General features: G+C 34.6%; 1 protein-coding gene across 1 annotated transcript; it reads left to right on the forward strand.

Moving 5' to 3' along the window:
- Nucleotides 1-5,081: 5,081 nt before the first annotated feature.
- LOC103211878 (olfactory receptor 14C36-like) lies at nucleotides 5,082-6,067 on the forward strand. Its single transcript, XM_007957854.2, has one exon. The coding sequence runs from the start codon at nucleotides 5,129-5,131 to the stop codon at nucleotides 6,065-6,067; it is 939 nt and encodes a 312-aa protein (XP_007956045.1). The 5' UTR covers nucleotides 5,082-5,128.
- The last annotated feature ends 5,421 nt before the right edge of the window (nucleotides 6,068-11,488 follow it).

Raw genomic sequence — 11,488 nt, forward strand, 5'->3', positions numbered from 1 at the left:
TCAAATACTATCCAACTTTAAAAAAAAATTAAAAATTTCTATTTTTGTGGAGCGAAAATCTTCAGATTAATAACAATGAGAAAATGTTTCAAAAATTGAAGTATAACAATAAAATATGACAAATTAAAATGTTTGTTGGCTGGACCTTAGTTTTTTTCAGCATTAAATTATTATGGCAAAACTGTTTTTAAGTCTCTAGTGGGCTTGATCTTTGTGTTTGTTTGTTTGTTTGTTTTAGCAGCATTAGGATTTAAGTCCAGAGCTCAGTCTTTCACTGAAAACAATTTCTGGGGAATGAAATCAGGGAAGAAAATCTCCAAGCTATTATTTGGACTGGAAAATAAGTGTTACTATAAATTATTTAATCAACTAAATATATACGTACAGGGAGGGGTCGCTATGAGTCGGGGCCAACTCGACGGCAAACAACAACAACAACAGGCTTTTTAAAAAAAAATGCAAGACAAAAGATAAAATGCTGTTTGGTGAGGAAAATTAAAAATATGTCTTTATTTCCACAACAGTTTGTTGAGAAAGCATTTTCAATTACCTGACATCACCATCTCCCACAATCACATATATCTTGTATGTATTCATTTTCCCTCAAATGTAACTGTTCAGTCTACATTTATTTTTGTAAATACAGGTTCATGACATTAGAGACTTTTCTGTTTTGTTCATTCCTCTCATATAATCTTACCCTGTAGAAGCACTAAGTGTGTATTTTTGAATAAACTAAGAAATTAATTAATGAATATATACTTTTTAAGTTTATCAAAAGAACAAAAATTATTATCTCCTTTCTACAGATGAAGGAAACTTATTTGGATGACATTTGTAAATGACACAAAATTGAAAGTGGTGGTGACAGGGCCCAAAGTTTCTAAGTTTCTTCATTCAAAGATCTGGTGAGTCATCTGTAGAAAAATGTGCTTTGCATAAAAAAATAATTTGGACATATGCAATATATTCCTAATATTTGTGCCTTATTTTAAAGTTGATACCAATTATTACATGTTCATGAAAATCTGAAGACATTCTTGGAAAACTGAAAGAGCTATTGAATTAGGAAGAAGTGCTTGATAACCATTTGCATGTTGAATGCAGCCAGTGTATGAAAACCACAAAAAAGGAAATAGCTTGTTTAATGAGACAAATAGCACCTGTAAAACTTGGGAAGAACTTTTTCATTCTGTAAAAACAGGATACAAAAACTACCTTACAGGAATGAAGTAGAATCTGTGAAATACCATATAACGTGGATGAACTTGGAGGACATTATGCTGAATGAAATAAGATATTAATGGAAAGACAAATATCGTATTAGTTCACTATTGTAAAAAGTCAACAAAAAGTTTATATATGGAAAGAAACTGTTGGTTACCAGAGATGGGACGGGAGGGGAGTTATTGCTGATAGATAGGTAGAAACAAGTATTGATTCGGATGAAAGGAAGGGAAATGTACCAAAAATGAATGATCAACAAGATGGCACTGATGAAGAGGAAGACAGAGAGGTACACAAGAGGTACAGACAAGAAAGATAAACCCTTTTACATATATAGTACTGTGCTATCAGTGATAACAAGCATTAATCTGCTGACGAATAAATGTGTAGACATGGTGAATAATCTATGTATATCTAGGTATGTCTAGGGAAAAGGGAGTATACCCATGACCCTATATAAGATTGGCAGACAATATTTCTACATACATATTTGTATGTGCCTTAAGAATGTCCGAATATATAATATATAAAAAGGGACAAAATTATTATAATTTTTTAGCCATAGAAAATCACCCTGAGGGAGTGAGTAGTTGGATCTGTGGACTTGGGATAATGGTCACAGGGGACATCAAGCTCAATTGGTGTAACATACTATACAAAAACATTTTTCTGCATCCTATTTTGGTGAGTAGCAACAGGGGTTTAAAACTTGCAAGCAGACATGTAGATACAATGGGTTTCTCCTCAACCAGTGCAAGAATAATGAACAAAACCAAAGACACATGGAAACAATTAGTCCAAGAGATTAGTAGGACATGAGACCCTCACCCCACATGACCATGAGACAAGAAGAACTAGCTAGTGCCTTCCTACCACTGTCAACTACTCAAAAGGGATCAGTGCAGGAGATCCTGGGTAGAGTGGGAGAACAATGTGGAAAAAAACACAAAACCAGCAAAAAAAGAGACCAGGTGTGTTGGTTTGATAGAGCCCTGTGAGACACCAAAGACTACGGACCCTATTTACCCTTTGGCTTCCAGCCAAACAACGGACAGGCATATAGGTTGAACATTGACATTGACATCCAGTAGATATACTTCTTAGAGTGATCAATCATGAGAGAACAGAAGGACCATACTTGCACAGGGAGATGACCGGGAGGGCAGGAATACATAGGAAAGAAGAACACAGGGAAAATGTAACTACAGGGAAGAAGTGGGAAGAGAGCTGTTACATTGTGGGAAATTGTAATCAATGTCATGAAACAAAATGTGTATGAATTGCTGTATGGAAAATGAATTAGCTTTGTAAAATTTCAGCCAAATCACAATTTTAAAAAATAAAATAAAATAAAAGTAAAATAAGTAAATAAATAAAATAACTACCTTTCAGGATTATTGAGAGATTCAGAAGTGATAAAATACAAGACTGAGAAAATTTTTGTTCTATTATACATATGTGGCCATGTGTCAGAGCAGACTCAACTGCAAATAACAACATCATATTACATGTATTCAGAAAGTATCTGAAAATACTATATGCCCTAAAAATAATGATTTAAAACAATAATAATAGTTACATTTCTTGAGGTAACAAGGGACATTTTAAGTAGCAAATATGAGGTCTTGTGCACTTTCTCAAGTTTGTTTCACCCATCGTCACATCTAATCTTGACCATGTGCTGTGAAAAAGAGATCATATTTCCTAACTTGATAAAGATATCAAGACTTAATATATAGTTAAAATGTCAATTTCATGCAGTAATTGAACCATTATTCTAACCTATATAACTTAAAATAAGAGCTCTTAATCATTATGAATTATTATATTTTCTCCTTTTCTATTCAAACTACCAGAAATAACTATCCAATATATATTATCTTTCATACATTTAAAAACATAGAGATAATATATTGATAATAGAGGCTAACAATTTCCTCTTCTGACCCAAATTTCATATGGGTAAATAAGTAGAGATAATATTTTAGTTAATCAACAGTTATTAAATAAAAATATTTTATAATACTAAATACATGTAAAGAACTTAACGGTGCTGAAAAACAAACAAAAAAAAAATTGTACAAAATACAATCCTTGGGGAATTTAGGAAGAACATGAAAGACAGGAAAGACAAAGCAACTACTCAATTTCCCATCAATGCAAAGCAAGGTGAAATAGCATTTCATACCACTCATCAAAAAAAAAAAAAAAAAATTGCTCAGATTTTCCATGAAAAATCCATGTCAGATGTTTAATAAGTTCACCACAGAGAAGATAAGCCAAAAGACATTTGAAAGATTTGGGCACAATTTGGGAGATCTTATTTCCAAAGAAATATTTGAACTGTAATCAATATAATCACAGAAAAGTCACTTGTCTGCGATTCTAAGTGTCATAGTTATTAATTGCTGCTGCTGTTGTTGTCATCACTACTGTTATTATTGTTGGTTTTATTGTGAGAGAATGAGAAGAATGTGTTGAAAAAAAAAAGAGGAAATTTAGGAAAATATAGGTCGCACAGATAAGTCAATGGGAGAGCTGGATAATGCATCCATTGTAGACTAAATCAAAGAAAAGAGAGAAGAAATAAGCAATTAATTTAGAATAAGGATATGGAAGAAATAACCAACAATGTGATTAATGGTGTAGAAATGGATGAAACCTGTTCAGAGATTTTGTAGACAATGTTAAATTATAAAAGCAGAAAAACAAAATTAGTAGTTTAAGATGAAAGAAAAAGCTGAATTAAAAATGTCAAATATCATGACACAATTTTGTCGATGTTTTTGTTTTTCAGCAAGTGAATGAAAGAAAATTGGAAGAGTTGCAAAATTGAAGATGATAATGAATTAATATTAGGGGAAGTTTCTAGAGACTTTAAGAGGAACTGGAAGCATTAGCATTCTGCTGAAAGGAGGCACATACCTCTTACTACATGACAGAGAAGTGATTAGAAAAATAATTCAAAAAGTAACTCTTAACAGAAAATGAGATGATTCAGTGTTGGGAAAATGCCTGAGGTACAGAGGTTTTGATAATCTTGACATATGAAATGAACATTATATGGCATACTGGTAGAAGATAAGATAATTTTGACATAATTATGCATAGAGCATTAATTCTAGAAAGGAGACTACTTTCTCCAGTATTGTCTATAGGATCAACATAAGAGAGTAAGACTGGAAAAAAACAACAAGATATTATTCTATTTACACAACAATATTACGTGATCTCCAAAATTCCTTTTAAAAGCCAACAATATCAATATAATCTATATTGAAATTACTAATAACAGTAAATATAGTTTCCATTGTGTTGTGTGTCAGAGTAGAACTGTTGTTGTTGTTATGTGCCGTGGAGTCAGACCTGACTCATAGTGACCCCTCCTTGGGTTTCCAAGGCAGTATCAATGTGGAAGTAGATTGCCCCATCTTCCTTCCAAAAAATATTCAGTAGTTGTTTTTTGGAAGCATATCATGAAGGAATTCTTCTGAGGCACTTTTGTGTAGATTCAAACACACAGCATGTTGGTTAACAATAAGCCTGTTAATCATTTGTACCACTGAGGCACTCAATTTATATTTACAGCTATCTAGCTGATCATGAGAAATTCATATATTCACATAAAATAGGTAGAAATGTTTATCAAATCCTTATATATGTTCTGTTTTTGAGAAAATATTCTTGGTTTTAATTTCACTCCTACAATAGGATAAAAATATTACAGAGGCTAATAAAGCAGTACATAATTTACTTTCCAAAATATTAGGCAACTCAATAGCAACTAGAATTAGGAAACAGGCAAGAGAAAAACAATTGAATGCTATCTTTTCACAAGATAATTCTTCTTGTGTTTGGGATTCCTCTCATTGCCTCCAAAGTAAAAACTGCCTCATCAGAGATGCCCAACTCCACCATGATGATGGAATTTCTCCTGATGCGGTTTTCTAATGAATGGGAACTACGGGTTCTGCATGCCATATCCTTCTTTCTGATGTATTTGATCACTCTTACTGGGAATTTTCTCATTGTTATTGTCACCACTCTAAACAAGAGCCTTCATACCCCCATGTACTTCTTTCTCAGGAATCTATCCCTCTTGGATGCAAGCTACATTTCTGTAACGGTGCCTAATTCATGCATCAACTCCCTGCTTGACAGCAATACCATTTCAAAGGCAGGATGTGTAGCTCAGGTCTTCTTAATGATTTTCTTTGTGTATTTGGAGATGCTGTTCCTCACAATCATGGCCCATGACCGCTATGTGGCCATCTGCCAGCCTCTCCATTACCCTGTGATCATGAACCCTCAGGTCTGTGTCCAGATGACACTGGCTTCCATCCTCAGTGGTCTGGTGTACTCAGCATTCCACACAGGTAACACCTTCAGGTTGTCCTTTTGTCATTCCAACATTATCCATCAGTTTTTCTGTGACATCCCCTCTCTGTTGAAGCTCTCATGCTCTGACACTTTCAGCAATGAGATAATAATCCTTGCCTCTGCTCTGGTGATTGGTGGAGGCAGTTTCATCTTCATCATCAGGTCTTACATTCACATATTTTCAACTGTGCTCAGGTTACCAAGTGGAGCAGACAGAGCAAAGGCCTTTTCCACATGCATCCCTCATATCATCGTGGTGTTGGTATTCCTCAGCTCAGGCTTGTATGTGTACCTAGGGCCATCTGCAGTCTCTGCAACCATCCAGGATGTGATCCTTTCTGTGCTCTATTCTGTAATTCCTCCTCTCTTCAACCCAATTGTTTATAGTCTTAGAAATGAACAAATAAAATGTGCCATCAGGACAAGCTTTAAACAATTATTTGGGTCAAGAAATTTATAGGAAATTGAATAGGCTCACCCTAAGCTTTAGTTGAAATTTGTGCTCTCATCAGTAAGTTGAGATTGTAGATTGGAATTTTGACTCATAGTGACCCCTCCTTGAGTTTCTGAGATGGTATGTATATGGTAGTCGATTGCCTCGTCTTCCTTCTGAAGAGTGGCTGGTGGGTTTGAACCACCAGCCTTCTGGTTAGCAGTCAGATGCCTTAGGCACTACACCACCAGAGCTCCCTATATAGATGTACTCTATGTAAATTTCATATATCAGTTCATTAAAATAGATCATTTATCAAAATATTTACTTTCTGAGAGTTGTGAATGATTTGAATTGCATTGTCTGAAAGATCTGGTGTTATGGATAAGCAAGGCTAATCATATATGTTTGGTAGAATTATAACAATTGTTAAAAATTTCAGTCTAAAAACGTCTAAAATGTTACCCTTTCAAAACTAAACACACTGTTGTTAAGTCGTATCCAACTCATAGTGACTCCTCTTTGGGTTGCCCAGGTGGTATCTTTAGCAATATTTTATGTGGAACTTTACCTTCTATGTTTACTCATGAATAAAATATTGGTAAACCTAGAAGAAATACCATGTCAATTTATTTTGAAATGTCTCATTTAGTAGTGTAGAAGAAAGGGAAACACACAGTCACTTATTAATTTGCAAAATAATTATGAAAATATAGGTTCTTTGGTAGATCATAGATATATCACTAAACATTATATTCTGCAAACATAGACAGGTTTGGTTGAGGTGACTGTGTATGATGAGATGAGAAACACTTGATACTACTTTCCCTATATTGTAAGTAAAATATATAGATAAGTTATAATAAAACCAAAATTTTGTGAGAAAAAAGCGAAATTTACTTATTGATACTTGTAAGAAATGTTGAAATGGATTTTTTTTTTTTTCTATATATATTTACACAATAAAAATAAAAGTTAAGTGATTTGGGGATACCTTTACTTCATAATAAAAATAGAAGTTAGGTGGTTTGGGGATACCTTTACTTTTTAATATGCTTTAAACATTATTTTCTAGGGCATGCATGAGTTATATTTTCCCAGTTTTTATCACAGGATATCCACAGATCTGAAGGCAGCCAGATGGACCAGTGGTTAAGCACTCAGCTATTAACTCATATTGTCAACAATACAAACCTAGCAGCCACTCCATGGGAGAAAGATGTGGCGGTCTGCATCCGTAAAGATGACTGCCTTGGAAACACTGTGGATAGTTTTCTGTCTTTTAAGATCGCTATGAGTTACAATTGATTCAACAACAATGGACTTAGTTTTGGTTTAATCTATAGAGCTCTGGTAGCACAGTGGCTAAGGCACTTGACTGCTAACCAGAAGGCTGGTGGTTCAAACCCACCAGCCCCTCCCAGGAAGGAAGATGGGGTGGTCTACTTACATAGTGATACTACCTCAGAAACCCAAGAAGGGGTCGCTATGAGTCAGGTTCAACTCGATGGCACGTAACACATACACACACACACACAATAGATCCATTAACACCATTGCAAAGTTAAAAGTAATGTTATTTTTCTTATGGATGTGTCACATATCTGAAATAATAATTTTGATCATCAAGAGTATCAGGAGATATCAGGAGGTTATTATAGTTAATACAGGAACTATTAACACCAATACCTTACTGGCTTAAGGAAAAAAAAAAAAAATTACTAACTCAAAATGTCTCCAAAATGGGGGTCAGTAGGGAGGAAGATTCTATACCGGATGCTCTTCACAACATACAAATCTAGTGATTTGATATGCATGAATTTAAGCATTTATTTTTTAAACAATCTAAGTTGGAAGAAATGATGGGTTCACTCATCAGTCAGAAACTAAATGACTGATTCATCTTGGACTTGACCACATCAGCATTATGAATTATTTCATAAATATAGATATAATCCACAAAGATCTCTGGACTTTGTGTACAATTCAATAATATTCATTACATTCATGGCTCTGGTGGCATAGTGCCTAAGGCATTTGACTGCTAATCAGAAGGCTGACTGTTCAAACCCACCAACCACTCCTTGGAAGGAAGATTAGGCAATCTACTTCCATAGAGATACTGCCTCAGAAACCCAAGGAGCGGTCACTATGAGTCAAAACCAACTCGAAAGCAGTGAGTTTTATTTTATTTTATTTTTTTTGGGTTTAGAGTACTGTGGACCTATCACAACTATTCATTTCCAAAGTTTGTTGTTGATTATGTTTATTATATATACGTAATATGATTGATAACTTCACTTCACTACATATTACTTTACCTACACTTTTAATAACATGAAGTGATATTACAGTTTTAATCTTTATTTGACACTCATGAGCATCATACTAGAATCCTTGGCATAATTAAAATATAAAAGATATGGAGCCCAATTAAATTTTCCAAAATATTTAAGGTGCAATGAATTATGACTGGAATCTAAGATTGGGTTTTTTTCCTGAGTGTCCATGACAAACTTGTTTGATATTTCAAAACCCAAGTGGGGCTACAGAAATGAAAGGAAATATTTTCCCAGAGACAACATACAAAGAACCCTTTCCTAGAGCCAGTGCCTTTAATTTGGACTTCTAGCCTCCTTCTGATCTATGATAAACATATTCAAATTATTTAAAGTCTCCAAGTTGTAGTAGTAATTTTGTCTAGGAAAGTAAGACACTCAATATCTGTATTGCCTGGTCTTGGACATTACAGTACATCATTTCTGTCATCTTCTGTTTAGGCAGTTAACAAAAACTTGTCCAGATTTAAGGATAGAGTATATAAAATCCAGTTCTTGAAGGCCATGTATGGGAAATATAGTTTTAGCCACTTTAAAAATATATATGGAATAGTCACTTTTATGGACACCTCTTATCCACAGATAAAATACACTCATGCCTCACTCAGTGCATCTCATCTTCCAATATAATTTAACTAATTAGCATTTCAGGCTCACCAGTTTATAAGTCTGGGAGCTCTGGTAGCATAGTGCCTAAGGCACTTGACTGCTAACCAGAAGTCTAGTGGTTCAAAACCACCAGCCACTCCTTGGAAGGAAGGTTGGGCAATCTACATCTATAATGATACCACTTTGGAAACCCAAGGAGGGGTCACTATGAGTCAGGTCCAACTCCACAGCACATAACAACAACAGCAACAACAACAACAAGTTTATATGTCTAGAGGAGGAGTCACCATGAGTATGGTCTGACTGGATGGCACATAACATAACATCATAATACAGATCAGATCCAGGGAGACCTGAGACACCTCAGCTGTAGTTATGTGAGTCAGGTCCATTAATGTCATTCTTCCTTATCTGAAAGCCCATGAGGTGACAAGAAAGTTACCTGCCCTTCTCACTCACCCTATGCACAATGGTCAAACAGGCATACTATCATGGTTTTAGGCATATCTGTTCAGCAATGATCAAACAGGAAAGTACAAAGATGTCACTGGTCACAACAATTTGAAATGTAGTTGAATATCTCTTCCTCAGTTAGGATTAGTCCTGTGGCCTGAAAAGCTTCTGTAAAACTTATGGCTTTGCTCTCTGGCTCAGATTTCACAGAGATGAAGTATTGACTTCCCAGTCTTTCTTCCTTCTGAATAAGTAAATTGAGTTTACAACTGAGATGACTTTTCAACTTGTTGCATGATTTGGTTGGGAGTCTAAACGACCTCTTTCAATTATATAATGTCTCTTTGTGTGTACAATTTTAGGTTTCCCAAGCTGCTTCTCACTTCTGACACAAACTGCAAGTTAATGGATGTCCAAAACGACCAGGTTCAAAAATTTACTAGAAGGACTAAGAAAACTGAGAAAAGTCATTATGGTCATCCTTACTGTTTATAACAGCAAAAGGACACAGACTAAAACAATCCAAGAGGAGAGGCACATAAAGGTAGGGCCTAGAATTGTTCCAAGTATTAACTACTAACTGGGTGGTCTCAGTGGAGTCATGTTCTTTTCTATGTGTGGCGATGTGCTTGTAGTACAGTCAACTAGGGCAGCTCATGAAGCCACAATGGTGTCTAGAATTTTGATTGGGACTCATGTGGTTGACCTTAGTTTCCAGCCCTTTCGGTGTGCAAATGAATACTATGTGAGTGGTTGAAAGGCCCCCACAGTAAATCATATATTTTCATAGACTGTCTGGTGTGTCCCAAAACCCCAGGTAAGTAGTGATGCTCTTATCAGATAAGATATTTCAGGTATTTATAAGTTACCTTCCAAGAGTCAAGAGCATAGGTGAGACCTTACTTTGGGTAAGGTTAATCCCTACCTGTATAGTTCTGATACAAATTGATCATTGGGTCAGCATTAAGATATTAAAACCAAATTAGTCTATAAAGAATTTTAATTCAAATGCTATAAACTGATGTAGAAAACCATGCTCATTACATAAGGAAAAGCAAACTCAGATTTATATTTAAATGTATATGTAAGTTGGACATATGTAATAGTGTAGACTTATTTGAACATTATGTAAAATAAAATAATCTATTTCTTATAAAGAGGAAAGGTCACATTTTTTCAATAATAAAAGATTAACAAAAATTAATTAAGTCATGTGAAAATTGAGAATATTTGTTTAGTAAAGGGCATCATGGCCAAAGTTAACACACTAACAAAAATTGAATGAAGGTATTTCCCACATTCACTGATGTTAGCCAATGACATCTAAAACATTTTGGGAAATTCTGTACATTAGAAGACTATAAAATTAAACAAGGTAACAGTTGTTTGAAAAGATGCCCTGTTTCATTATCAATCAAGGAAATGACTGTAAAATACCACTTTGGGCCCAATGGAATAGAAATACATTAGAAGTTAGATATTACTAAGTGGTGCCATTAAAGTAGCAAGATAAAACTTCTTAGGAATGCATTTGGAAATATGGTTCTGATATGGACATCCCAGAGGCCAATCTGCTGGTATCTACTTAATCTGGTCCCAACTCATGGTGACCCCTCCTTGGGTTTCTAAGGAAGTATCACTACAGAAGTAGATTGCCCAATATTCCTTCCAAGGAGTGTCTGCTCGATTTGAACTGCCACCAGAGCTCCCGCTTATAAATTAGGACTCAGCAATTCTGCTTCTGCTTATTTATACCAAAGAAATTCTCACAAACATCCAAATTTATGAAACAAATGATAAAAGTTAGGAACTGTTTTTAGTTATAAATAACAGGTTCTCTATCATATGGGACTTAATCACAAAATAATTTATGTTTACATGGAAGATAAAGTATATAGACCACTTACTAGATATTAAAACCACAACAACAACAAAAACAAAAAACTGCAAAACAAGACATGACATCTTTGGTGACATTAATATTTATTTTTAAGCCATAGAAATAATAATGATAATGAATAGGCAAAGATGAAATAAATAAAATAAT

The sequence above is a fragment of the Orycteropus afer genome, unplaced genomic scaffold, assembly GCF_000298275.1.
Source record: "Orycteropus afer afer isolate SDZICR_OR568_19922 unplaced genomic scaffold, OryAfe1.0 scaffold00810, whole genome shotgun sequence".
Taxonomy (NCBI): Eukaryota; Metazoa; Chordata; class Mammalia; order Tubulidentata; family Orycteropodidae; genus Orycteropus; species Orycteropus afer.